Raw genomic sequence first — 25,126 nt, 5'->3', positions numbered from 1 at the left:
GGCAGTTTGGGCGACTGCCCTCAACTAAGATGCTATACAAGTAAAAAATAATAGTATCAAACACAAAGAGCCTTGTCTGGCCCCCATATTACAGTCGTACAGTATATTCTCATCATTTAGTTGTCAAGTATGTTATTATCTAAAACTGTGTGCAAAATGTTTCCACTGTGTGTCATGTGAAAAGGTACACTGTTGTCTGCATAAAATAGGTCACGTTTTCTCTCCTTTACGTCTGCAGGAGCTGCTGGAGATTGAAGCACAGTTACGTGAAGTTGCCGCAGAGCTGAGAGAGCTGCGGAGAGGATGAACACCCTCGCGCACAGTAGCGCTCGGTTTCATTCTCGTTCACACATCCAGCTGCCCCTGTTCCTATTAGCAGCCTCTGTATCCCTTTTTTTGATGCAAAATGAGTTTATTGCGAATGGTTCCCGCTGTTTTTTTTTCTCCATCTGTGTCAATGCTATGCTCATTTTAGTTTAGGAGTCCTATCGACTCTCTGAATTCATGCTTTTTGCATAGTTGACGTGAACTCAGCATTCAGTACTTTTATTTAAATGCCTTTTCTAACGAGAAACTTGGCACAGCATCTTTGAGTGCTGAGTCATGAAAATGGGCACGCAGTGCTTCTTGTCTCAGATGTTGCAACAGATTCTCAATAAGCAATTTCTGTGTATTAATATCCGTTTTGTGCAATAATCGATAGCTATATGTTAAGTGTTATGACTGTTACGTATAACCGATATTTCTACCCAAGGGTGAGTCATTTATTCTTTGAAGAAATAAGGGTGGTTTCATTAGGCTCGTGTACTGTTAAAATCAGACTGTTTGTGATGAACACGGGTGACACTAACAAAACACGAATGGATTTGGTACGCTGATCCGTATGTCAGGTGTTGAGTTACACAGTGTGAGTAGATGGGACGTGATGTACTTAAAGCTTACAAGGTCTCAACGTGTCACTTGAGGTTCAGACAGATTTGCACTCTTAACAAGCCAAGGACGAGGCAGGGATGAGGAAGACACTCAAGCCATTTTCTTGTCTTTTGGTAACACAAAACAAAATAACCGTTATAATCGCTCAGTGGTGTTACATCACATTTGCAGTGGTTGCCGTCTTGACTTCTTTGTGCTCGTGTAAATATCATTGCGCCAAGGTCATAGGGAATAAAAGGCAAAAGCGCCCCCAAGAGGACACTGCGTCAAATTGCACAAGTTACAGAATTAACAGGGTTACCAAGAGGCTCACTTAACTGCAATAACGCATTGTACACTGCAGCACACATGAATGCAATAACGAATATTAAATAAGTAAGCCAATATAGCAGGTATTTTAATACTTCATTAAAGTGCAAATATAGAACTCTATATTCTCTTTTCTATACTGCCAAGCATTGCAATCTTGTGTGAAGTTTGAACACACACACTAACACAAATAATAGTTAGCACGAATAATCTTAGTACCATCCATTCCAAAGATGAGATGTTTATTTATTTCACAATTAAAGAACTTGTTTTTGTACATATGTGTAAGTTGCATCAACCAGCAAGGTAGATGAAAGATACGTGTGAAGATGTTTAAAAAAACAAAAAAACTTGGAAGAATTGAAACAAAATATTTGTAATATTACTGGCCAATAGAGTGCTGTATTTTGTGCCTGTTGTCTTCTCTGCTACCCATTAATCAATAAAAGAGTATGAAACACATTTTCTGCCAATTGTTTATCTTGTGACGAAGAATCACTTCACAACACAATTAAAAAAAACAGTTTGAGTCATTTCAGCTGTTAGGTTAAGCTTTTAAAAAATGACTGATGCTTTACATGGTCTTTTCCGACCCAGAGGTGTCTCAGAGCCCACTTGCCACAGTGGAAGTCGCCCCTTTGTGATTAGTTGTCTCCGGAGAGCCAACAGAAGAAGCTTGTGCGTCCAACACTGACTCAATGTGGCTGAGCAGAGAAGAGAAAAACTGGGGCACACCTTCGTAACCTGACAAGAGAAAAGAACACTTCCGACTATCTGTCTGTGTCTTGTGTGAGAAGGTCATCGTGTTCGCTTCACCTGGAAAGATGTTGATGTCAATGACGGTGAGCGTGTACAGTGTGAGCATTGATGATGACATCCACACCAAACAGGGCCATGCCGAGCTGAAGGCGCAGCTCTCGGACCAAGGCGGCCACAGCCTCCGTGCTGGGAGGAGGCCGGCAGGGCATTTGCTCATCCAGCTTGGGCAAGAGAGACACATTTCCAAATGGATTTCAGACAGCTGCTTGATTTTCCCAAATATTGTGTAATGTTGGAAATACACACGCATCGATACAATGCCTAGAAAATCCTTGACACTTATGTATCGATACTGTACACAGAAAATCATATAATACATTGCGATATCAATATTTTTTAATACGCTAGTCCAGACAGTGATTATCAATGAGTTTCAAAGCTGAGAATCAGCTTTCCTAATTGAGGAGTACCCGGCATTTCATGTGAACTAACAGAGTGAAAACACATGGATAGGTCATCACCCCAAAAATCATTGCACACACGCATGATGGCAGCCCCGCTTTTGAAAGCAACTGGAAATCTTCTAACATCCATTCATTTGCAACGAAGCTCATCCTGTTCAGAATCACAGCAGGGCCTGGAGCCTACCTCGCCGGACTTACAGTAGGGCGGAAGGCCTGGTTGCCGTTCAATCACAGGGAGATCGTGAATAGCCCATGGAGCAGGAATTGACACTACACCAGTTGTATGAAAGTCAGTAATTGCCACCTCACCAATGGCGCCCTCTAGATTATCAGTTAGCAATACTGGAGGAGACTTTTAAATCATAGCTTTTAATTTAAAAAAATAGGCTACCATACAATACCCACAGCAGTAAGATCAGAGGTTGACTCCAGTTTGGACACTTGCTGACTGTTGAAGAAGATGGTCTTTCTGTCTGCAGGCAGAGAGAAAGAAACCACAGCTGGAGTGTACACAGGGAACAAACCGAAGAAGAAAACGTGAGATAGCATAAGCAGATCAGGAGAACAGGATCTGGAGGGAAAACCAAGGGTTGGATGAGACTGAGGATAGAAACATGAAAGACTGGCAGGGGCATATTGCATATTCTGACTGACCACATGGCCCAGTGGGGAAGTTCTTGAGTGAGGGCCTCTCCACACAGAAGTGTCTTTCTCCGACCACAAACACCTTGTGCAGAACGGCTCCGTGGTTGACAAAACTCTGGAGGACACACGGAGGTCGGATCTCCACCAGATTTGCCGCACTGAAGATCAGCGACATCTACACACACGGCCCATGAAACAAGCGCAATAAGAAAAACCACAGGATCTATAAATAAAACCATTACGCTTACCTCATGGGAAAGAGAACCATGTGCCACTCTTGTTTTACAAACTGTCCAACAGAGAGAACGATGTGTTAGGTGTTGTTGCACAGCAAAACAGAAAGTAGCATCACTTGTCTCAACTGAGTTATGAGTATAACTCCCTGAGCTACATAATGCTTTTTTTCTTTCCATTATGCATATTTTAAACGTTATTAGAGGGACACTATTTCAAAATCTATGCATATAAACTTGTCCCATATCATTGTAGTACTATATTTTATTCGATCTTTCTTTTTCTGTCCGTGTTTTGTGGTTCTGCCGATTTCTCCCTGTCCTTTTCTTGTTGTGTAGGGCAGCTTATCCCTCAGTTTCAAGTTGCGAAGGAACTTTTCAGGGCGAGTTAGCAAACTAACTGAGAGGGAAGCTCAGGTTCTGAGTCATCACTTTCTGCTGAATGGAAGGCATGTCACTGGCACTGTGGACCTCAAGGTATGGAGGACTGCAAATGTGCCACTCTGTCAAACATAAGAGATGAAAAGAACACTAGTCTTCATATCGACAACATGGCAGTTTTACTGTATTATTGCAGTATGATTATGATTCAACATGAGACCTCGGAGTGATTTGTGCAGGTTGCTCATGATCCGGTAAGAAGCAAAGCGGTCTAGAATTTGGGTCATGGCAGGCAGGGGATCCAGAAGAACTGTACTGCTGTGAGCTGACACATAACTCTGGAACACAATAACAGAGCAGGACATTTCACTTTCATGACCAATAGACTAAGTACAAGGGCTAAATTGCTGATTGTGTGCCACCATAATCAATGCTGTACTTTAGAAAGTTATACAAATTGTTAACCGTGTGACTGTATTGTACAAATTGACAATTGTTTTTTTTCCCCCGAGTGCATAAACATTCAAATCAAAAGTATTACACAATTATCTAAACCTTTCACTCAAGGAGTAAAACATCAGCCCAGATTTGCACCACGACAAGCACAATGTCAGGCTATCACATTTTTCAAAACAGCACACGCAGTGATTTGCAAAAGACTAAACACACTTGCATAGCCTACATACATTAGACACAGAAGCACAGTATAACATGATGTCACTTCTTTGCAATTCCAAAGCACTGAGTGTCAAAATAGCACACTGATGAGCCATTTGGTTAAACACAGCCAGCAGGTGCACAAACACGTCATTGCTTAATTGTAGACACACCAGTAAGGTTTAAACACTATAGAAATGCAGCAGGTAAACTCGCCTGTCTTTAACTAAAATGGAAGGCGTCTAATTATGGACTGTATTTTAAAAAGAAAATCCTGATTTTTTTTCTTTTGACTTTAATTGTAACCTGTGCTGCATACAGTATTTTATATTTGTTTGACACAGCTTATTTTTACAATTCCTTAAACACCAATTTGAAAACAAGGCACATTTTGTCAATACTCTACACGCAATTCACACAACCACACACACAAGTAGCAGAACACCTCAGATCTCTCTCTTGTAAAAACGATACCGGTACACGCATTTATGTACAACCCCAATGCCGATGAAGTTGGGAAGTTGTGTTAAACATAAATAAAAACAGAATACAATGATTTACAAATCATGTTCAACCTATATTTAATTGAATACACTATAAAGACAGGGTATTTAATGTTCAAACTGATCAACTGTATTGTTTTTAGCAAATAATCATGAACTTAGAATTTTATGGCTGCAACACATTCCAAAAAAGCTGTGACAGGTGGCAAAAAAGACTGAGAAAGTTGAGGAATGCTCATCAAACACCTGTTCGGAAGATCCCACAGGTGAACAGGCTAATTGGGAACAGGTGGGTGCCATGATTGGGTAGAAAAGGAGCTTCCCTGTATTGTGCAGGAAAATAGTCGAACAGTTTAAGGACATGACCCTGTCCCAGCTTTTTTGGAACGTGTTGCAGCCATAAAATTCTAAGTTAATGATTATTTGCTAAAAACAATAAAGTTTATCAGTTTGAACATTAAATATCTTGTCTTTGTAGTGTATTCAATTAAATATAGGTTGAACATGATTTGCAAATCATTGTATTCTGTTTTTATTTATGTTTAACAAAACGTCCCAACTTCATTGGAATTGGGATTGTATATATATATATATATATATATATATATATGTTTTTGTTACCATATGAGACACTTTTCATATGACTTCATTTTGTTTGAATCATTTACACACCGCTGTTGCTAAAGCACTTTTAGCAATTCCACTTACCAGTGATTAGAGTACTGTAGAGAGAAAGTGCAAATACTGTATACAAGTCATAAATTCACCAAACACTAGACAAGGCCAACGCTCCAGACTGATGAAAATATACTTTATTTCTCCATATATCCCACATCAGTCAACATGGAGAATCACACCAAACCAGATCCCAGTTTACATGCTGCTACAGTAGTATGCATAAAACACTGTAAGCTCCGAAAATATCAGACAAACATAAAATCGTGTCCAGCACAGGTTACAATTACAGTAGAAAGAAAAAAAAATAGAAATAGAAAATACTAGACATTATCTCTTCGCGTAACTCGATCTTGCCACAGAATTCCAATGTTTATCGTATTTATGATTTCTGTCTCTTGTTCTTGCGTGAATATGGGCCCCCTACCGCCTTGTTGTTCACAAAGCTCAATCCTATGTAGAAAAAAATACATGCAACCCACTGTAAAATGTCATGAGAAGGGGTATCAAAAGTGCTGATATGGTGCATGCAATACTGTAAGCAGCTGATTCCTGTAACTGTCGGCAGATTTATTTTTAAATGTTGATTTTTTTTTTCTACCTGTTTTCTTGGGGAAGTGTCCTAATGACAGATCTCACTGTAAATCTGCTAAGATTTGTCTGAACTCCTACTCCAGCATCCCTCAGCTTTAGTCTTTGGTTCACGACATGGTCAACAAGTGTTGTGCGAATTTCATTTGATAAATTTGGTCCTCTTCTTTGTTCTCCTTCTGTGTCAGGTCTTCCTCTTCCTCCTTCTCCTCTGTGGATTCCCCCTCTCACCCTCACTCTTCTTCTGACTCCGTTTTGTTTGAAGACAAGAAAACTCACCTGCTGCATGTTTGTGGTACTTAAACCTGATTTGTGTGTCTACAATTGCAGTTTTTTTTGGGGATTGCTTAACCACGATTTTGAAAATGGCTCCTTTTGTCAAAACACTACGCTAATCGGGTGCTATGCCCCTGTGCATAACACAGCAAGCTAAACCTTATCTCTTCTTCTATTTTAATTGAGGACAAATTAACTCACCTGCTGCCTTTTTATATTGCTTAAGTCTTATTGGTGTGTCTACAACTAAGCAATCATGTGTTTGCGCACCTGATCGCTGTCAATTGGCTGATGGGTGTGCGAATTTGACAGTCAGTGCTTTGGAATTGCAAGGAAGTGACATCATGATAAACTTGTGTCTAATGCGCACAAGTGTACACAAGGCTTTTTCATATCACTGTGTGTATTGTTTTGCAAAAAGTATGAGGCTGATATTGTGTTTATAGTAGTGTAAATCTGTGCTGATGTTTTTCTCCTTGAGTGTAAGGTTCTGATAACAGGTTAATACTTTTGATTTTAGTGTTATTGCAATCATCAAATAAATAAATAAAAAACGTAAGACTGTCCTTAATATTTAAGTGTACAACCGATGACGCTGTATTGCAGATTTCCTATTTGTTTCACATTGAAAACAACAATGTTGTGTGATGTGGTTTTTCAAGCTCCACCTGGAAGTTGACCAGGAGCTGCCTTGATCGGCTGTCATGCTCTGCCTCGACGATGACATCAGACAGCTTGTGTACAATAACATCGAAGGGTCCTTGGGGCCCAAGTGGCTGAGTAAGATCAAGCTGCACAAGAAAAACAAAACATCTGATGGTCTATCCATCGTTTGCCTTGAATCTGACGTCGTACCAGGTTATCATTGGTCACAGGACATTGTATTTATTACACACAAAAAAACATCAATCCATCCATTTTCCGTATCTTTTAAGCTCACTAGGGTCGCGGGTGTGCTGGCGCCTATCGCAGCTGACTTCAGGTGAGAAGTGGGGTACACCCTGAACTGGTCGCCAGCCAATCTCAGGCCTCAGGACATCAGACAAACGATCCTTTGCACTCACATTCACACCTACGGGCAATGTAGACTCTTCAATTAAAGCTTGTTTTTGGGATGTAGGAGGAAACCGGATGGAGAACATGCAAACTCCACACAGGCTGGGATTGAACCCCAGACCTCAGAACTGTGAGGCAGTTGTCCACCGTGACGCCCACATAAAACATTAAATGAAATTAGAAAACACCATTGACTCTCATAATGCCTACACTAACTGTTTTGTACCTCAGTTAAAGAGCCTTTTTTCATGACACCTAATCTAGGAAAATGGACAGAAAGAAGGTGGCTGCAGGTGGCCGTGACATGGATTGCTAAAGTTGCGGACATGTGTATATGACACCTGTGGCCATGGGTGCACTGGAGTAAACTCAACCTAATGCAATGCCAGCTTGTGTTGCTTAGGAAATCATGTGATGAAAGACAAACCTACCCATCTACACACACACACACACACACACACAGACACACACACACACACACACACACACACGCACGCAATAACTAGGAAAACAAATGCAGACAATTCACAAATCCTACATGATCACAAATCCTCAAGGTGAGAAATTGTGCCCCCACCATTCTATGTACATAAGACAAAAACATTTACCTCCACCACCTCCACTCCATGATCCCTGGATGAACAAAACGAATTGGTTCACATTCTATTTGAGAGTAGCTTTATTGTTACATGGCAAACAACCTTCATCAGTCCTCCAATTCAAATACTTTCATATCCTTTCAATAATTACAATCAGCACCTAATTACATTTCACTGTCTCCGTTATTAGGGCACGTTTCCGAGTGGAACAACTTTGTGATCCTAATTTACAGTATATCCATTTTTAAATAATAGTATAACATGATTATGATAACAAAATAACAAAAGTCATCAAACTTACGCACAGAGCTCTGCAAAGGCGTCCAAATTCATCCTCCTGCGTTTCTTATCACTGAGGCAGAAGCCCACTCTGTGGCGCGACATTTGGCTTGCTTCGCTTGTGACCCACTGACAGCAGATATAGACAGTAAGGGTGGAATGCCCACGTAATTAACCAACACCCCTATCCCACCGCCGCCAACACCCACCCACACACGCTGCATCTCAAGTCAAGTCAAGTTTATTTGTATAGCCCTTGAACAGGCGGAGGGGGGGGGGGGAATCCCCCTTCCAGGATGACTGGGCTGCAATGAATGTTGAATGGACAACATTTATCACATAGTATTGTCATGAACGGAACAAAGGACAGGACCCAAAATGCACGACTCCAATTCAAATGGACAATTTCAAAAGGAGAGGTTTAATAAACGGGTACAGGTCGGTACACAGGCAGGCAACCTGCAAAGGCAACAGTATCTGAAAAACGTGAGGCAAAAAGGCAAGATCAATAATCAGAACAGGGTCTAGTCTTACTATCAGTCGGTGACGTGGAAACAAGGAATGCTGAAACGTGACAACAAGGTACAACGAACTGGCGACCAGAAAAAATGAGACACGAGGTTAAATGCATGGGGTAATTCGGGTAAACGAAGCACAGGTGGGGAAGATGCTCTCAGGAGCAGGTGAGTGCGAGACAGGGGGAAGACAACAACCAGAACACACACCCATGCCAAGTGTGGTGCTGTACAATGTTAATTAAGATGGCATTCCATTATTAAGAGTCAATTTAAAGAGATGAAGCGCTGCAGGTAGACGCCTTCAGGAAAGTGGTTCTGCCTCAGGACCTGGCCCGGTCGATCGTAACAGAATCATCCACATCCAGGCCCCCAGGGAAATGGTCCACCTCAGATCTTGTGCCAGGTGGTTAGTGCAGAATCCAGACAGCAACAGCCTCCGAGCAGGAGAGGAGGGGGACGAGGGAGGAGAAGCGTCAGTAAAACAGGCCTATATGTACTTTAACTAAATGCCAAAGTGTAAAAATAAGTCTTAAAACGAGATCAAAACATTTCCACTGAGGTAGCAGATTTAATATCCGTGAGTAGGGCATTCCAGAGTAGGCCTACTGTAGCCCAAATAGAAAGTAGTCTAGATCCTGCTGACTTATTTCTGGCTCTCGGAGTCACCAAAATACCAATGTGCTGCTTTTGTAGGTTTTGGTTTTGGGACGGAACACACAGTACCACTAGGTCAGCGAGACAGGAGGGTTCTAATCAGTGTAGCATTTTATGACTAAGTGACAAAACCTTAAACTTGCTTCTCAAGTGAACCGGGAGCCAATGCAAGTTGGCCAGTATCGGATTGATATGATCAAACTTTCTTCTCCTCATCAAAATCAGTGTTTTTTTGGGAAGACCAGAAAGCAGCACGTTACAATAGTCAAGGTGAGACGTAACAAATGCATGGACTATGAATCTGTGCATCACAAGCAGATGGGCTATATCTTAGCAATATTGCAGTGATGGTAAAACGCAGTTTTGATAAAACAGTATTCTTAATGTGTATTTGAAAGCAAAGAGTTGAGTCAAATGTAACGCCGAGATATTTTTCTGAGTCACTTTGGAAAATGGTACTTTTTGTGTCCTTAAACAAGTGCCTGTGTCTAGCAGTTCCAATAATCAACAGCTTAGTTTTGTCAGGGTTAAGAGGCAAACATTTACAGGACAGCCATTGTTTAATCGAAATGAGAAACGCCTCCAGATTATAGCAATCGTGTGGGTTAGTTACTTTTAAATGCATGCATAGCTGGGTATCATCTGCTTGATAGGCTTTACACGATCAGGATTTTTGGGGCTGATCGCCGATAAAAAACGATAGCCAATCAGGATCCGATCACAAGATGATGCAATGTGTCTTTTTAAATGACTTGTTTATTTTCTGTATATACTTGTGTACTGTACACTGAGTATCGTCAAAAGTATTCTCTAGTCAGGTCATGTATTCTAATCAGTCAGGTCAAACCAACATTACAACATGACAGAAATAATGGGGGCTAATTTATTGCAATTAAATGACTTTCTTGTAATTAAATTACTTCACACACACCGAAATTTTAGAGCATGATTCGACAGAACGCTGGCATGTTTACGTACAACCGTTAGTGCTAGCACTCGCTTGCTGGGCTAAATAACGTTTTGTTGCCTGCTTGCTAGCCGTATCGTATTAAAAGTACTTGAACATACCTCAAGCAATCCTTAAATGAAAGTCCTCTCCCGAGCACCGGTGAACACCACCACACATTTTCCCCCAGTTTGTTCTTATAATACAATACGCTATCAAATACGCAATCCATTGTTGTTGTCGTTGTCATGGGAATGAGTGTATCCGGTCGCGTTTGAGTTGACAAGATAAAGCCCAGTAATCGTACAATACGGGATGCGGTGGTATTGGAATACAAGATTTTATTGCGGTAGTATGACATAATGCAATCGTGAAAGAACAAATTTGTCTTGTAGTCTGATCTAGGCATTACGTGTTGTCTTGTCTCAGGCGTGTTGCCTGTCCCACACCGCTGACATGTTTTAAACAAAACAAAAAACAACTTTATTGGTGGTCAGATAGTTACAATACTACGACAAAAGACATGCGACAAGGCTAAAAATAAACTAGCTTTTGGGTTAAAATATTCTGTACACAATGGCGACGTGGAGTAAATGTCTTTTGCGGAGCCGATCAATGACAGATTATGGCATTAAAGCCGATCAGCATAAAATGCTAATTATCAGCCGATACCGATCAAGCCGATCAGATCGTTGTAAAGTCTACTGCATAGCAGTGAAAGCTAATCTTATATTTTATATGAACTCGAACATTTTCAGTTTCATTGCAGACCTTTTGGCGACTCCTCTATATGCTCACTGAAGTGCAATCCATTTACCATTTCACTTAAACTTCTAAAAATATCAAAATGATTGCCCCAATATTTTGGATTTTACACATGAAAGCATTTTCATCATCAAGGACCCGTGACCCAACACACACACTCATGCACACACACACACACTCTCTCTCTCACACACACACACACAACATACACACACACACACATACACGCACATAATATATAATATGTCATATATTTATTTCAATAATTTATATCCTCTATAGCGACACAGTGGACGACTGGTTAGAGCGTCTTTGAATGTGAGTGTGAATGGTTGTTTGTTTGTATGTGCCCTGCGATTGGCTGTCAACCAGTTCAGGGTCTACCCCGCCTCCTGCCCGATGATAGCTGGGATAGGCTCCAGCACGCCCGCGACCCTAGTGAGGAGAAGCGGCTCAGAAAATGGATGGATTGATGGATGTACTTCCAGGTGAATTGGTTGTCGCGTTGTATGGAGACATCTCCCCGATATCTTCACGGTGAGAGCGCAAGAAATATTTTGGTCTCCTGGGTCCCAGAGTCTCCACGACTGATTAACCTGTGCAATCCCGGCAACTTCTCCACCAGTGAATCAGAATCAGATCCTCTTTATTGCCAAGTATGTCAAAAACACAAGGAATTTGTCTCGTGTAGTTGGAGCCGCTCTAGTATGAAAATAGACAAGCAAAACCAAAAAAATATTGGAAAAAAAATACTCCCTCCGTTGATGTTGTTGGTTCCAAGAAAGATTATTCGCAAAATGCCTTTTGTCAGCATTTTGTTTAGTCAGTACACATGTTAGCAAAGCTATGGGAACACGTTTTGATAGCATACCTGTACAGTATATGCCTGAGACAACGCTAGTCAGCTCTTGGTTAAAAAAAACAAACAAAAGAAAAGTTTGTTAATTTTCTTTGTTCCAAGTTAACATAAATGGGAATTGTCCAAAATCGACACAAAAAAATATTGTTTTCCTTTTTTTCAGTTTGTACATTTTTACTTTTAAGGGAGTGAAATTAGTATTTCTACTTTCACCAGTTTCCCCCCACACAAGTAATTGTAGTTCTGCTCAAGTACTGAGTGTGAGCACTTGTGCCAACAGTCTTGTTGAAGCATGTTCAGTTTCATTTCGTTAAACAGCAGCAGATAGTTTGACCTGAGGTCCGTCCATTCTGTCCAGTGGAGCAGATTAACTGCAGACGTCTCATATGGCCAGTAGATAGCGTGGTTGTGTACTGGTTGCGATATCCTGAGTAATCCAGTGATTCCCAACCACTTTAGCCATGAGAGATCATAAGAGGTGAAGCAGTAAATCATACAATGTCATTTAATTTGTCCAAAGATTAATATTGATGAACTACCAATATATCTTTGTTCATCAATCTATGTCGGCGACCCATAGCAACAGGCAGAACAATTACATGTTTTTTACATTAAATGATAACAATACACCTGTTGCCATTCATACAACACAATAACTCATGGCTTCTGCGAGTATAAAAGCCACTTAGGCTGTTCAATTAAAAAGGCCCAGATTTCACACTGAGTCAATTGAGATGAGATCATCATTATTTCAGTATTCATACTTCCTTGTGACATTTTTGTTTGGTGGTGTGCCCTGAGATTTTTTGAATAGAAAATGTGTGTCTTGGCACATAAAGGTTAGGAAACAATATGTGTACTGTAATCCAGTTTTTCTGCGCTTTGTAGAGCACAAACAAACTGTACAGCTATTTTGACTTTCGAGATAATTACACCTATAGCTATGGTGACTGTGGCACTGTTTTCGTGGGTGGGTGTTAGCCTGAACATGACCTATTATGTTTGCCTGTGTGCGTGTCCTCTTTTCAGTTTCCACAGTGACCCGTCAGGATTTGGGGTTGTGGATCACTGTCCTTCTCAATTAATGTGGACCACCAACATGTTGTCTATTTCTGGACACAAACCAATATAACCCAATCATTACAATATATATATATATATATATATATATATATATATATATATATATATATATATATATATATATATATATATCAAAAATTGACATACTGCACCAAATTGTGTTTCGTTTTGTTCTTTATTTATAAAAGTAACTCAGTTTCTTAAATAGAGTACAATACATGCATATGGGCATTTGAAAAAGTGATCTATTGAGCATTAATTTACTCACCTGGAACATAAACAATTAGTCATGCACGCAAAATGTTGTTAGAAATGTCTCAAAATCTTCATCCACACAATGTACTGTATGTATCACATTGCCTAACAGGAGCAGATCCGATTGATTCCTCCATATCCTTCGCATTATAAATAAATGATTCTAAAATTCAGTGCTGTCAAATCACACACATGTATTCATTAACAATACCTAAATACCTCATACTATGAAAGTAACTTTTCATCACCGATAGAACTTAGTGGTAGTTATTTGTTTCACATTCATGAGAAAATGCACTATTGTTAGAATTCCTGTGCGCTACCTTTGGGCGTGTGGAGCCTTTCAGACACAATGAGGATTTAGACTGAGAGATCTCTTTCAGTAAGAGAGTGAGAGCAGAAAAAAAAAAAAAAAAGACTGCTAGTCTTCTTAAAGCTAGTAGTGCGAGATGCTCTAAATTACATTGATAGACCTGCAAAGGTAATGCTCCACTGAATCCCCGTTATGCTTACAGGGTAATTGGGTTACAGGGTGTAGAGATACATACTCCATTTTTAAAATGTATATATAATTCACACAAATTCAACTCAACGTTGTATACCTTACAACTTTACAGTAATTACTGGTAGTACCACAAATATACTGTCAATAGTGGGCATTTAAGTAAGCTGAGAGGATTTGTAAAGACATTTACTAGTGCTGTCTGTGGTCTCCCATTCTCGTCTCGCTCTGCATGGAAAGGATTACCTGTGGAAAAAAAACAAAAACATTCGTGTTTGAGTACAGATGATCAGAGGACAGAAGTTGAACAACCTTCCCACTCATTTACGGTGGTTTGCTGCAGTTCTGCCAAATCTAGGATTTTCTAAAATGGATTCATTGTTTTTACACATACTGCGCTGGGTTTGCTTGTCCACTCTGGAAACATCTCAATATGTAATAGCAAACATTTCCAATAATGTAACCTGTTCATGCATTCTGTTTGGGGTATTATCCTGACTGTGAGTTTGACCCTGATACAAATAAATAGAAATATCCCAGCTATATTTTTAAGTATTACTTGAGTGATACGCACATACACAAACCAACCACAACATTACGTACCCCTTCACAATCTGATTACATTAAAAAAATGATGAAAACAAATCTGCTATACTGCAATTTGTCCTTTTTCACACATTCAAACATTACAAGATAAAAAAGATAGACTTTCAAAGAAATATAACCACAAAAAAAATTAAAAGAGGTTGATAAGTTCCCATTTTTTGCCGATGAAACAAATACTAAAGGACAAAGTTTTGTAAAACAGTCAAATGTTTGCCCATAATTCAATCTTTATTGTTGTTAGGATAAGGGACCAAAAAAAACTTTTTTTATTCATTAAATTACATTTTATAATTAATCTGCAGATTAATCGGTTATCAGAATTTTCTTCTGCCAAATATTGGAATCGGCCTAAAAAATAATCCATATCAGTCGGGCCCTAAATGATACAGCTCTTGCACTGTAGCTCATCAGATGGTACCTAATGCTTTGGCAAGTGACTACATGTGTTGAACGACAAGATGCACTTATGGAAGGCCATTTGAACATTTAATTGATATCCTACGAGTGCACTGAATTGTGAGTGTACTCGTATGCTCTTTGTCCTCACGAGTGAGACACTTCACTGGACTTGTAGAATGACGAGTGCAATAGTGATGGTTTTTTTCCCAATACTGCCTTCCACTACTGTATGACAAATGTCATACTATTACATACTAACTCAAATAGTGCGCAGAAATTTCATATTATTATGGAAGCCAGAAGTGCCACCTCGCCAAAACTCACTTGTAAGACAGTTATTCTACTAGTGTGCTGACTTGTCTACTAGTGAGGACAAAGAACATTCTAGTACACGGAAATCAGCGCGTCAGTAGATTATCAAATATTTGTTTTAACAGCTTTCCCTATGCACTTGTGCTGGCCGTGGTTGCAACATAATAATACACGTTTAGCTTCAAATGTATTTAAAGCATCCACATATTTGTAATAAAATATGCTGTTCACAATATGACTGCGGGGTAATGTGAATCTTTTCTTCAAAAAAAAAAAAAATCTCCCACTTCCACATTCTCTCATATTTGCACCGAGTACATTTGCATTGGTGGAACAAACTTTAGAATGCAACTGTGATCAATTGAGCAATCACTTGATTAAGGCTCATTATTACAGTTTAGTTGACGTTCAGTCTTTTTTTTAGAATCGACGTCACACACTGACTGACATCAACAAGTTTTTCCTACGCACGACCCATCCATTGGTTTTGTCCAACATCTCAACTCTCAAGCAGCCCTTCCTCTTCTGTTGGCTTGTCACCCCAAACTCCTCCACCTCACTCTGCAAAATGTTCCTTCCTCACACCCCTCCTTCCTTCCTTCCCCCAGTATGAAAAGTCGACCCTGTGGCTGGTATTGCCTGGTACCGAGACTGCCTACCAAGCTGAATAGGTCCAGACCATCGGGCAATCAGGCTGTGTTGTTTGTGTGTGTGTGTACATGAGTGTGTGTGTTGGGTCACGGCGTGGGGATTAGGTGTGTGTGAGTGATTGAGGGTGACAGCGGCCCTAGCATTAGGGGCCCTGTGGCAGATTTCGAAGACCTGTTTTAGACACACTAAGCTGGATTTGCCCGCTGCAGTGTGTCACCAGTGATGCAGCCTGCCCGGACCTCCTACAGAACACACATGCACACACGTCGTTCTTTGTCACCTGTGACCCAAGCTATTTCTGTGTCTTGACTTGTTTCAATCCATCTTTTTTTTTCTATCCTACGCTAAATTTGTTTTCATGTATTCCCAAAAATACACAAGAAACCTATTGTGACTGCTGCGGCCAAACCAAAACTCTATGTAAATTCTAAAAAATGATGATTTTTTGTGATTCCCAACCACCGCAGTGACACATTAGTGTGCTGTGGAAAATTATCCAATTTCACCCAATTGGTCAGAAAAAATATTAATTATTTACTGTGAATAATGTATCTTTGGTCTTCTCTCTATGCCAGCGACATATACTGCCACGCAGAACAATTGAATTGTCTTCCACTAGATGGAAGAAGTGGCACGGTGAACGACTGGTTAGCACATCTGCCTCATAGTTCTGGGGGCCGGGGTTCAAATCCCGGCCCCACCTTTGTGGAGTTTCCATGTTCTCCCCGTGCCTGCGTGGGTTTTCTCCGGGTACTCCGGTTTCGTCCCACATCCCAAAAACATGCGTGGTAGGTTGATTGAAGATTCTAAATTGCCCGTAGGAGTGAATGTGTGTGCGAGTGGTTGTTTTTTTTCTATGTGCCCTGCGATTGGCTGGCGACCAGTTTAGGGTGTACCCCGCCTCCTGCCCGAAGATAGCTGGGATAGGCTCCAGCAGCCCACGAACCTAGTGAGGATAAGCGGTAAAGAAAATGGATGGATGGATGGATGGATGGATAGATGGCAGAAGGTACATGATTAGCATGCGTACCCACTTATGATGACATTTTTGTTTGGTGGTGTGCAGGAGATTTTTCCGATGCAAAATTTGTACCTTCAAGTTACTATAAAAAGGGCAGCCAAAAAATGCAATATCTCAACATCATTGCTTATTACATACGACAATTAGAAATTTTAGTACAGATTTTAGCAACAATCATGGAAGTCAACGCACGTGAGTTGCATTCGCGGGCCACATAAAATTATGTGGCGGGCTGGATCTGGCACCCGGGCCTTGGGTTTGTCTCTGGGGGGGGTTGTCAGTTATCATCTGCCTCGTCGCACGAGGCAGATGATAACTGCCTGTACATGTGTGTATATATCTTACCTCGCTTAAGGAAAAATAGGCAGGCACTTCTTCAAAAGCAGCCATCAGTTTGTATTTTAACTGTCTCCTCTCAGTGTCTCTTGTCTATTCAAGATGACCATTTTTCAGTGTGACTGATGATTTGTCTAAATGTGCCCAACAATTGACTGCGGCCAGATCGGATGTATCCCCCTCTCGTCAAAAGTTAGCTGGGATAGCCTCCAGCTCACCTGCAACCATAATGAGAACAAGCTGTATAGAAAATGGAAAGATGGATGACAAAACAATTCATATTGAAAATGTTTGTACTGTCTCAAAACAGGCATAGTCAGTGTTCAAAATGTATAGACGAGATCGTTTAGTACTCTCTGCCTGGATTATGCTAAATTACCAGGATCCATTACAAGGATCTGTGTGAAAGATTGTTTCCTCCAAATTGTCCAACAAGATATATTAATAACTTTCATAATGTAAAAAAGAATGAAAATGTCTGACATTTTTCATGAATGTATCCCACTAAGCTTCAACTGTCATTTTATGATGTAATTAACAGACAAACTATACTGGGGGTTGCACCATTTAATCGACTAGTCGATGAGCCAACTTTACCACTCTGCATTGACTTTTAATGTTTGACGTTGACCAGCCCCTAATAATGTGTTTTTTGGCATCTTGTCTTCTAATTGGCCAATTTACAGAGGAATTTTGACTCTTCCGTCCGCTTCCGTCAGCGGACTATAAGTCTTCATACCGCTGCGAGGGTCTGAGAGTACAAACATTAGCTGGTGGTGGATGAGAATAGCTGTTAGCCTCTCTACATTCGGCGATTCCGATTGCCGCTAGTCTAAAAATAGTCATACAAGCAGGACCACGGGACAGGCGGCGGGAAATGTGGATAGCGGCGTGAAGTGAAGCTCCAGCGTCATCGGCAAAATGTTATGTCCAATAACGTGTAAGCAACAACTGTGTGATAACCAGAAGTTTATTCATGTCACAAAACGCACCGACATCACAAGACTGCGTCATAACAATTGTTGCGGTACAGCATACGACCGTATGACACAATGCTACAAGAGTGTGAAAATATTTTACCAAAAATGAGCACGGTCACTTGCAAAATATGTAAGTCTATCCTCAAATACAATAAAAGCACAAGTGAAATAGCAACAATGAAACAGAGAATTCCCCATTTTTGGGAGTCGTCCTCGTCTTACAGCATGCTATACTACACTGTAAGTAGAGTTTACCCAGGTAACCCGGTCTTAAAATTTCTAAGTAATCACAATCATTGCCCGGCCATTGATTTAACTTAGCTTGTTGAGTACACTGTAAATCTAAAAAAAAGTAGAGTATACTTATATACGACTTTTATAACTCATTTAACCCTAACTACATTGTCAACCCTGGATAAGTACAAAAACAACAACAACACTGTCAAAGCAATGTTTTTATTCACTGTATTACATACACGCTTGTATGTAATGCAGCTCAGAAGTCACCAGGTGACGCTCATCTTCGCTTCTCTTAGCATTGAGCAGACCTGATCCGGATGTCACTTGCTGCACCCAACCCACAATATAGTAACTGTGTGTGACGTCAACCGTGATGCAGTGGAAACTGTAATTAATTACTGTATTTTCACTTTAAAGTTATGTGGTAAATAACTGTAGAATTTACAGGAATGCGGAACTGTGTACTTTGTCTCAGAAAGTTCAAAACCAGATCTCTTCAATCCTTGCCCCTCTGTCAAAAGTGGCTCAAACTAGATTTTTGGCGGACCTGCATATGGTAGGTGGTGGGGCCAATGTCCCTGCATCGTTTGACCTCAAACACATAATTACAATAAGATAAGCAATGAAAAAGTACAATTTACCCAAATTTCATCAGGAAAATTGACAAATTAGTAAAACAAAATCAGTTGGTTTGTGTACAAAAAACAAAATTTCAAAAGAACATGAAAAGGTTCAGTGGAAACAGAATAAACAAGTCATGTCGACAAATTGGATGAATTCAAATTATATAATACTGGTCTCTTTGAGTTCAATACAAATCAAATACAAAACATGCGCAAGACTCCTATTAATACAACAACCACATTCAGCATAATGGTGAGTTGTATTTTGTTTACATATTGGTCCATTTTAAAATGTCTTCATGTTAACCCGATCTGTGAGGCAAAAAAGGTTGGGAATCACTATACTGTGCTGATTAACTGACTTTGACTTGCCGTTCATCACAGTATAGTCAACTACAGAAACTCTTTGGTCGTTCAACCCCAACAATATACCTGTATACCATCTATGCATCCAATTTCGACACCGCTTATTCTCATTTGGTGAGCTGGAGCCTATCCCAGCTGACTTTGGGCGAGAGGTGGCGTGCACCCTAGAATGACCGCCAGCCAATCGGAGCCAGACTATATGCATACAAGAAATTTAAAAAATGAAAACTTTCACTCAATATTTGGCCAGGGAGTTTATTTTGTTCTGAAAGATGCTTTTCTGACATACCAAATCAGAACCTTTGAGGGTGCCGACCCCCAAAAGGTACAGCTCTCTGAGACTGTTGCATTTATGACAAACTTGCTGAAGATGCGATAATATCACTCTGTTGATTTGTGGGTGCTCCTCTTTGCCTTATGCTGATATGATTTGTTTCCTTTGGGTGCTTAATTTTCAAAATGGTCATAATTCTCTAAAGATCATGCTCAACTCAACCTTTTATGCAGTGGTAAATCATGTTTTTTAGACCACCTTGTCCAAACGCATACTGATGCTCACTTGCGTGTTTCTTTATGTATTTTTGCACCTTGGTGCGTGTGTGGCATATGGCACCGCGTGTGTGAGTGCCTGCTCCCAGATTTCTTCTTACAGCCCATCCATTGTGAAGTGATTGTGAGTGTTGTGCAAGACCCCGACCCACCGGCGGGTACTAATCAGACGCATTCCTCGGGATTAAACAGCCAATTAACAATAAGAGAGCCATTGTTGCCTTGTCTCCTTTTGCGTCACACTTAAAGGGTTTTGTGTGTATGGCCTACGTGTCGCAGTCAGTGTGTGTTTTTGGTGTGCAAGGTGCTTTTCATAAAATGCTGCAATTATTATACGAATGTTGTATTTCATATGATCAATATTGCCTTATAAAAGAGATTGCCGATGTGGATGAAACAGACTCACACACGTACTGCTGTATTGTGGGTGTAACACACCAAAGAATGGCGGCAAGTCAGTGAGTGTGTGTCACAGCGTTCTTAACAATGCATACTAATCCTGCAGGCCCCAGTGACGAGTTAACCGGCCCTTTTATGCATGAGCAAGTCATGCAAATAATAAGATGAACATTGTTCATAATGTTTTGTGTTTGCATGTGTGTGGTGCTTTGTCTGTTATGTGTCTATGCAGTGTGTGTGTGCGTGCGTGCGTGTGCGTGCGTTTGTGTATGTGTGCACTTTGCGTATATGCATCAATGTGGCACGTGTCGGAGTGAGGCAGGGGATTAGTGAAGCTCAAGGCCTGTTGCTCCACTTCCATGATTACTACTGCTGTTCTGCTGCCATATGGGCCGATGGGGGTGCAGGTGGAGGTGTGTGTGTGTGTGTGTGTGTGTGCGTGTGTGCGTGCGTGTGTGTGTGTGTGTGTGATTGGTGAGCACTATGCTACACTCACACGCTCTGTACCCAACTCTACTCGTATCTACAATATTGTTTTGCAGTCACACTCACACACCAGCAGATAATTACAGCCCTAACACGTGTGTGTGTGTGTGTGTGTGTGTGTGTGTGTGTGTGTGTGTGTGTGTGTGTGTGTGTGTGTGTGTGTGTGTTTACCAGATGCCTACTTCTGTCAATTGTAGCACATAATTTATGGTCACGTACAAACAATATTCTTACCTAATATGGCAACCTTCACATTCACTAAAAAATAACTTGAAAACGTTACATCCATAATAAGACATATTGTTGAATACATGGCTCTCTGACAGTTTCAATCAAAATTGAGCATCATTATCTTTGAAAAGTGCTATATAACTTTTTGACTGTATTATTATTAATGCTGTGCGATTGGCTGGCGACCAGTTCAGGGTGTACCCCGTCTCTCGCCCGAAGATAGCTGGGATAGGCTCCAGCACCCCCCGCGACCCACGTGAGGAGAAGCGGTACGGAAGATGAATGAATGAATGAATATTATTACTATTATTATTGTCGTCGTAATGGCATGGATTTTTGTATACAGTTCTTGAATTGGATGTGTACTTCGTGCTGTGGCCAGTGGCTGTTTATCTCATCTCACGTTTTTAAATGAAAGAAGTGGTCAATTACTCATCATACTGCACGTGTATGAGTATGAAGACATGAACAGGTGTTGCTTGCTAAAGCAGCAGACTCTGGTCAGGAGGGGGCTAAATGATGTAGTCACACACACACACACACACACACACACACACACTGACCCCACCTGCTGCTCTCGGCAGTGGATTAGAGGTCTGTCTAACCCCCAGCAGGCATCAGGACACGCACATGCACACAACGGGGGGGCTGCAGTCTGTGAAACTGATCAAAATGCTGCGTTCAAACTCACGCGGACATCAGAAGCCTATCAGACAGGCAAGTGTGTCTGTGTGCGGGCAAACATCTGCCTGTTCAGACTGATGGAACTCGAACGTGATGATTATTCATTGCTAATAAATAAATGAATACATACAGTAAATCAAGGTATTCGCCCTACATTTCACAAACACACCTCAACTCTAATTCGTGAGCCAATAAATTCAATTCATACAAACCAATATACAACCGTCTATCTACACTATGTGCTATATGCTGTACTGTATAGTTTACTCTTAAGTGATCAGTTCATGCTTAGCTATGACCCATGATGGTTCACCACGCTAATCCTTGTTTTATGGACTGAAACACATGCTCTCGACATATATATATATATATATATATATATATATATATATATATATATATATATATATGTCGAGAGCATGTATATATATATATATATATATATATACATATATATATATATATATACATATATATATATATATATATATATATATATATATAATTATTAGATTCATTTACACAGCCTGCAGGATCTTCGATAGAATACAAAACATGCACACACACACAAAAGCAAGCCGGTGCCGTCCTTTATCATCTACGACCCTTATGGCATAAAAATGGTTCATATTATTATTATTTGACTCAAATACATTGAAATTAGGTTGTTTTTTGACATATATCAGGAGCGAGAGACACCAAAGACTCTGTGACACATGCTCACTCCTGAAGCAAACGCTGAGCTTTACCGAAGAGCAAACAACTAATCGACTCTGTTGCATGCATCAGAAAATATCCGACAAGAGGAGTCAATTTGTATCTCATCGAGAGTCGGCTGTAGTTAAATATACTGAAAATAACACTGGAGAAAGTAGAGATTTTTGGGTCGCGGGTAAGCTGGAGCCTATCCCAGCTGACTATGGGCGAGAAATAGCGACAAGCAAATATTTATGTATGCAACTGTTGTTTCATTTATGTTGGGAAGAGATTTTGTGAAAAGAAATATAATATGTAATATCTGTAAAACTTTGGAAGAGAAATTCTGCCAAGAACAAATTAATTCATCAAGAAACCTGAAGTAGGCACTTTATATGCTTGAGTGGGCCACAAACGATGCAAAGTGCCAAATCTGGCCTCGAGGTTGACACGTGCGCTTGAGAGTCTTCAAATAGCCTAAAGCCCCACGCAAGCGCACGGAAAACATACAAACTCCACACAGGAAGGCCCGAGCTGAGATTCAACCCCCGGAATCTCAAAGCCTGAGACAAACGTGCTTTGTATTATCACATGTATAACATTTTCTTTTTTTTAAAATGCACTTTTAATTGGGCAGCAATGCACACACACATTATCACCCATTTCATGTAACCTATTGGTCACCATTCACAGATGTCAAAGTCAAGGCCCAGGTTTATGTGCTCCATGAAAGCAAATCACGTCCGTCAGCTTCCATGACCAAAATCTTTTTGTAAAAGAAAAAAAAAAAAAAAAATCATTTGTGCCAAAATCATAAATTGTAATATTGAATAAATAATAACATTGAGATATTGCAAGCCTTATTTGTTACCAACCCCCTTTTTACAGTAATACTACTACTATTAGTATTACTGTATTCCTTGACCTCTGATTTCAAAAGCAGTTATCCGTCAGTTATGTATATGTAATAATGTGATGAGGCGATTCAACATTTTTATGATTTTTACAGTCATGACGGCCCACTAAGGGAAACCATAAGTACATTGTGGCCTGCGACAAAAATGAGTTTGGCTCGCCTGCTGTAGGTGCATTGCTCTTTTGCTCCAATGCATTGCGGTGGGAGAGCACAAAACACGCTCAAGCGGTTGGGCCGCACCCGGTTGTCATCCTCCCATCACCGTCATGACAAGTCGATGCACACTGACTTCGACTGTACATGACACTCACCATTTCAAACCGCTCAAACACGCAAAGGCGGAAGGCGTAACATAGATTAGAAAACACAAGACGGCAAATGTTCCATTGTAGAAAAGCAGTATTATCATACCAAAGAAAACTCCACTTATGCCCCTCCCATAAGCCCCTTCCTCTTCCCCCTCTCTTATTTCAGCCATGTTTTATCACACTCTTCTCACTTGCACCCATCCTTCCAATCACATCTATTCTTCACCACGCAGTTTGTCACGACGACAATTGCAACCAGTCCCAAAAAATGTGTACAACATGCCTTGCAAGCCGGTGTCTGTTTCTCTTTCACACACACCAAGTCTCACCCTGCAGTGGCCCTCCCCTCTCATAACACTGCACTACAGCGGTTACCTTACCAAAAGTGATCGATCGCGCCCAAAAAGGGCTCGTTCCGCTCCTTGTGCCTGCATGTGTGGCCAGTGCTGCCTCCATTCTGTCCATCCACCCTTCCTCTGTCAATCTGGCCACAAACCCCTCTTTCCTCCCTTTATCCCGAGATAAGATACTTACTTTTCAGATAAAGCATATTATGATAAATCGGCTGAACTCTGTGCATGCGTGTGTGTGTTTATGTGTGGGTGTGCGACTGTCTCACACACACACTATAATCACACAGTGGACGCACAGACATCCAAATATGCTGTGAACACTATCGAACGACGTGATGTGAGAGGTAACAGCTGGGAAAGTGTGTGGAAAGGTTTGTGGAAGCGGGACGGGACTTGGGCCTGTGATGTCAGGCGGGATGAAATCCATGTAAATGACAATACCTTACACATTCAATACGGGCTTCAAATCGAAAATACATTGGAAGAAATTACTATTTTCAGTGAAATGTCGCAACTTTTTAACCTGAAAATTCCTGAAATAGCAATCAAAATGAACTCTTGGCTGTAAATAAAAGGGAAGCCTGCAGTTGCAATTTGTCTTTCTCTTCAATGGACAGAGAAAGACACTCTTAGTTCACTGGAGGACACGTTTTTACCCGCCTGCTAATGAAATTGCATGAGAGAAGTCGTGGAACATATTCAACGGCAAAGTGGAAGGGGCGGTAAGGTCAAATCGGTAAATGAAAGAGTTGGGGAAAAAATGAAAACTAAATGAAAATACAATGGCGGTGGTCGCCTGTGGGACGTGCTTGTTTGAAAATGGGATGTTTATGAAATACTGTATGTGTGTGCGTGTGTGTGTGTGTGTGTGTGTGTGTGTGTGTGTAAGTATAGATTAGATGTGCTAAGCCTCTTATGCGGTGGCTGTCCTTAATTTGTTTGAGCTCTGCAAGGTCCTAGTGCGTCCCGCTGTCCTCAAAGTATGACATTGGACAGAGCAAATTGCAACACTAACAAAAAAGCTCACC

General features: G+C 40.7%; 2 protein-coding genes across 4 annotated transcripts in view; one reads left to right on the top strand and one right to left on the bottom strand.

Moving 5' to 3' along the window:
- The window catches only part of LOC133405396 (trichohyalin), a 14,541-nt gene extending 12,837 nt beyond the window's left edge, over window positions 1-1,704 (top strand). For all 3 annotated transcript variants that reach the window (XM_061682283.1, XM_061682282.1, XM_061682281.1), the window contains one exon: window positions 239-1,704. In XM_061682283.1, coding sequence (XP_061538267.1) covers window positions 239-307 — 69 coding nt within the window. In that variant the 3' untranslated portion in view covers window positions 308-1,704. The remainder of the gene's footprint in view (window positions 1-238) is intronic.
- On the bottom strand, window positions 1,174-25,126 carry LOC133405397 (inositol-tetrakisphosphate 1-kinase-like). Its single transcript, XM_061682284.1, is given in 13 exon segments — window positions 1,174-1,986; window positions 2,059-2,095; window positions 2,097-2,222; window positions 2,871-2,938; window positions 3,120-3,285; window positions 3,359-3,399; window positions 3,745-3,846; window positions 3,945-4,062; window positions 7,095-7,217; window positions 8,091-8,115; window positions 8,383-9,312; window positions 14,136-14,188; window positions 24,126-25,126. Coding segments are annotated over 11 exon segments (1,029 nt in total). The 5' UTR covers window positions 8,466-9,312; window positions 14,136-14,188; window positions 24,126-25,126; the 3' UTR covers window positions 1,174-1,846.

The sequence above is a fragment of the Phycodurus eques genome, chromosome 7, assembly GCF_024500275.1.
Source record: "Phycodurus eques isolate BA_2022a chromosome 7, UOR_Pequ_1.1, whole genome shotgun sequence".
NCBI lineage: Eukaryota > Metazoa > Chordata > Actinopteri > Syngnathiformes > Syngnathidae > Phycodurus > Phycodurus eques.
Note: the sequence above shows the minus strand (reverse complement) of the source record. Positions and strands in the feature narration are given on the sequence as shown.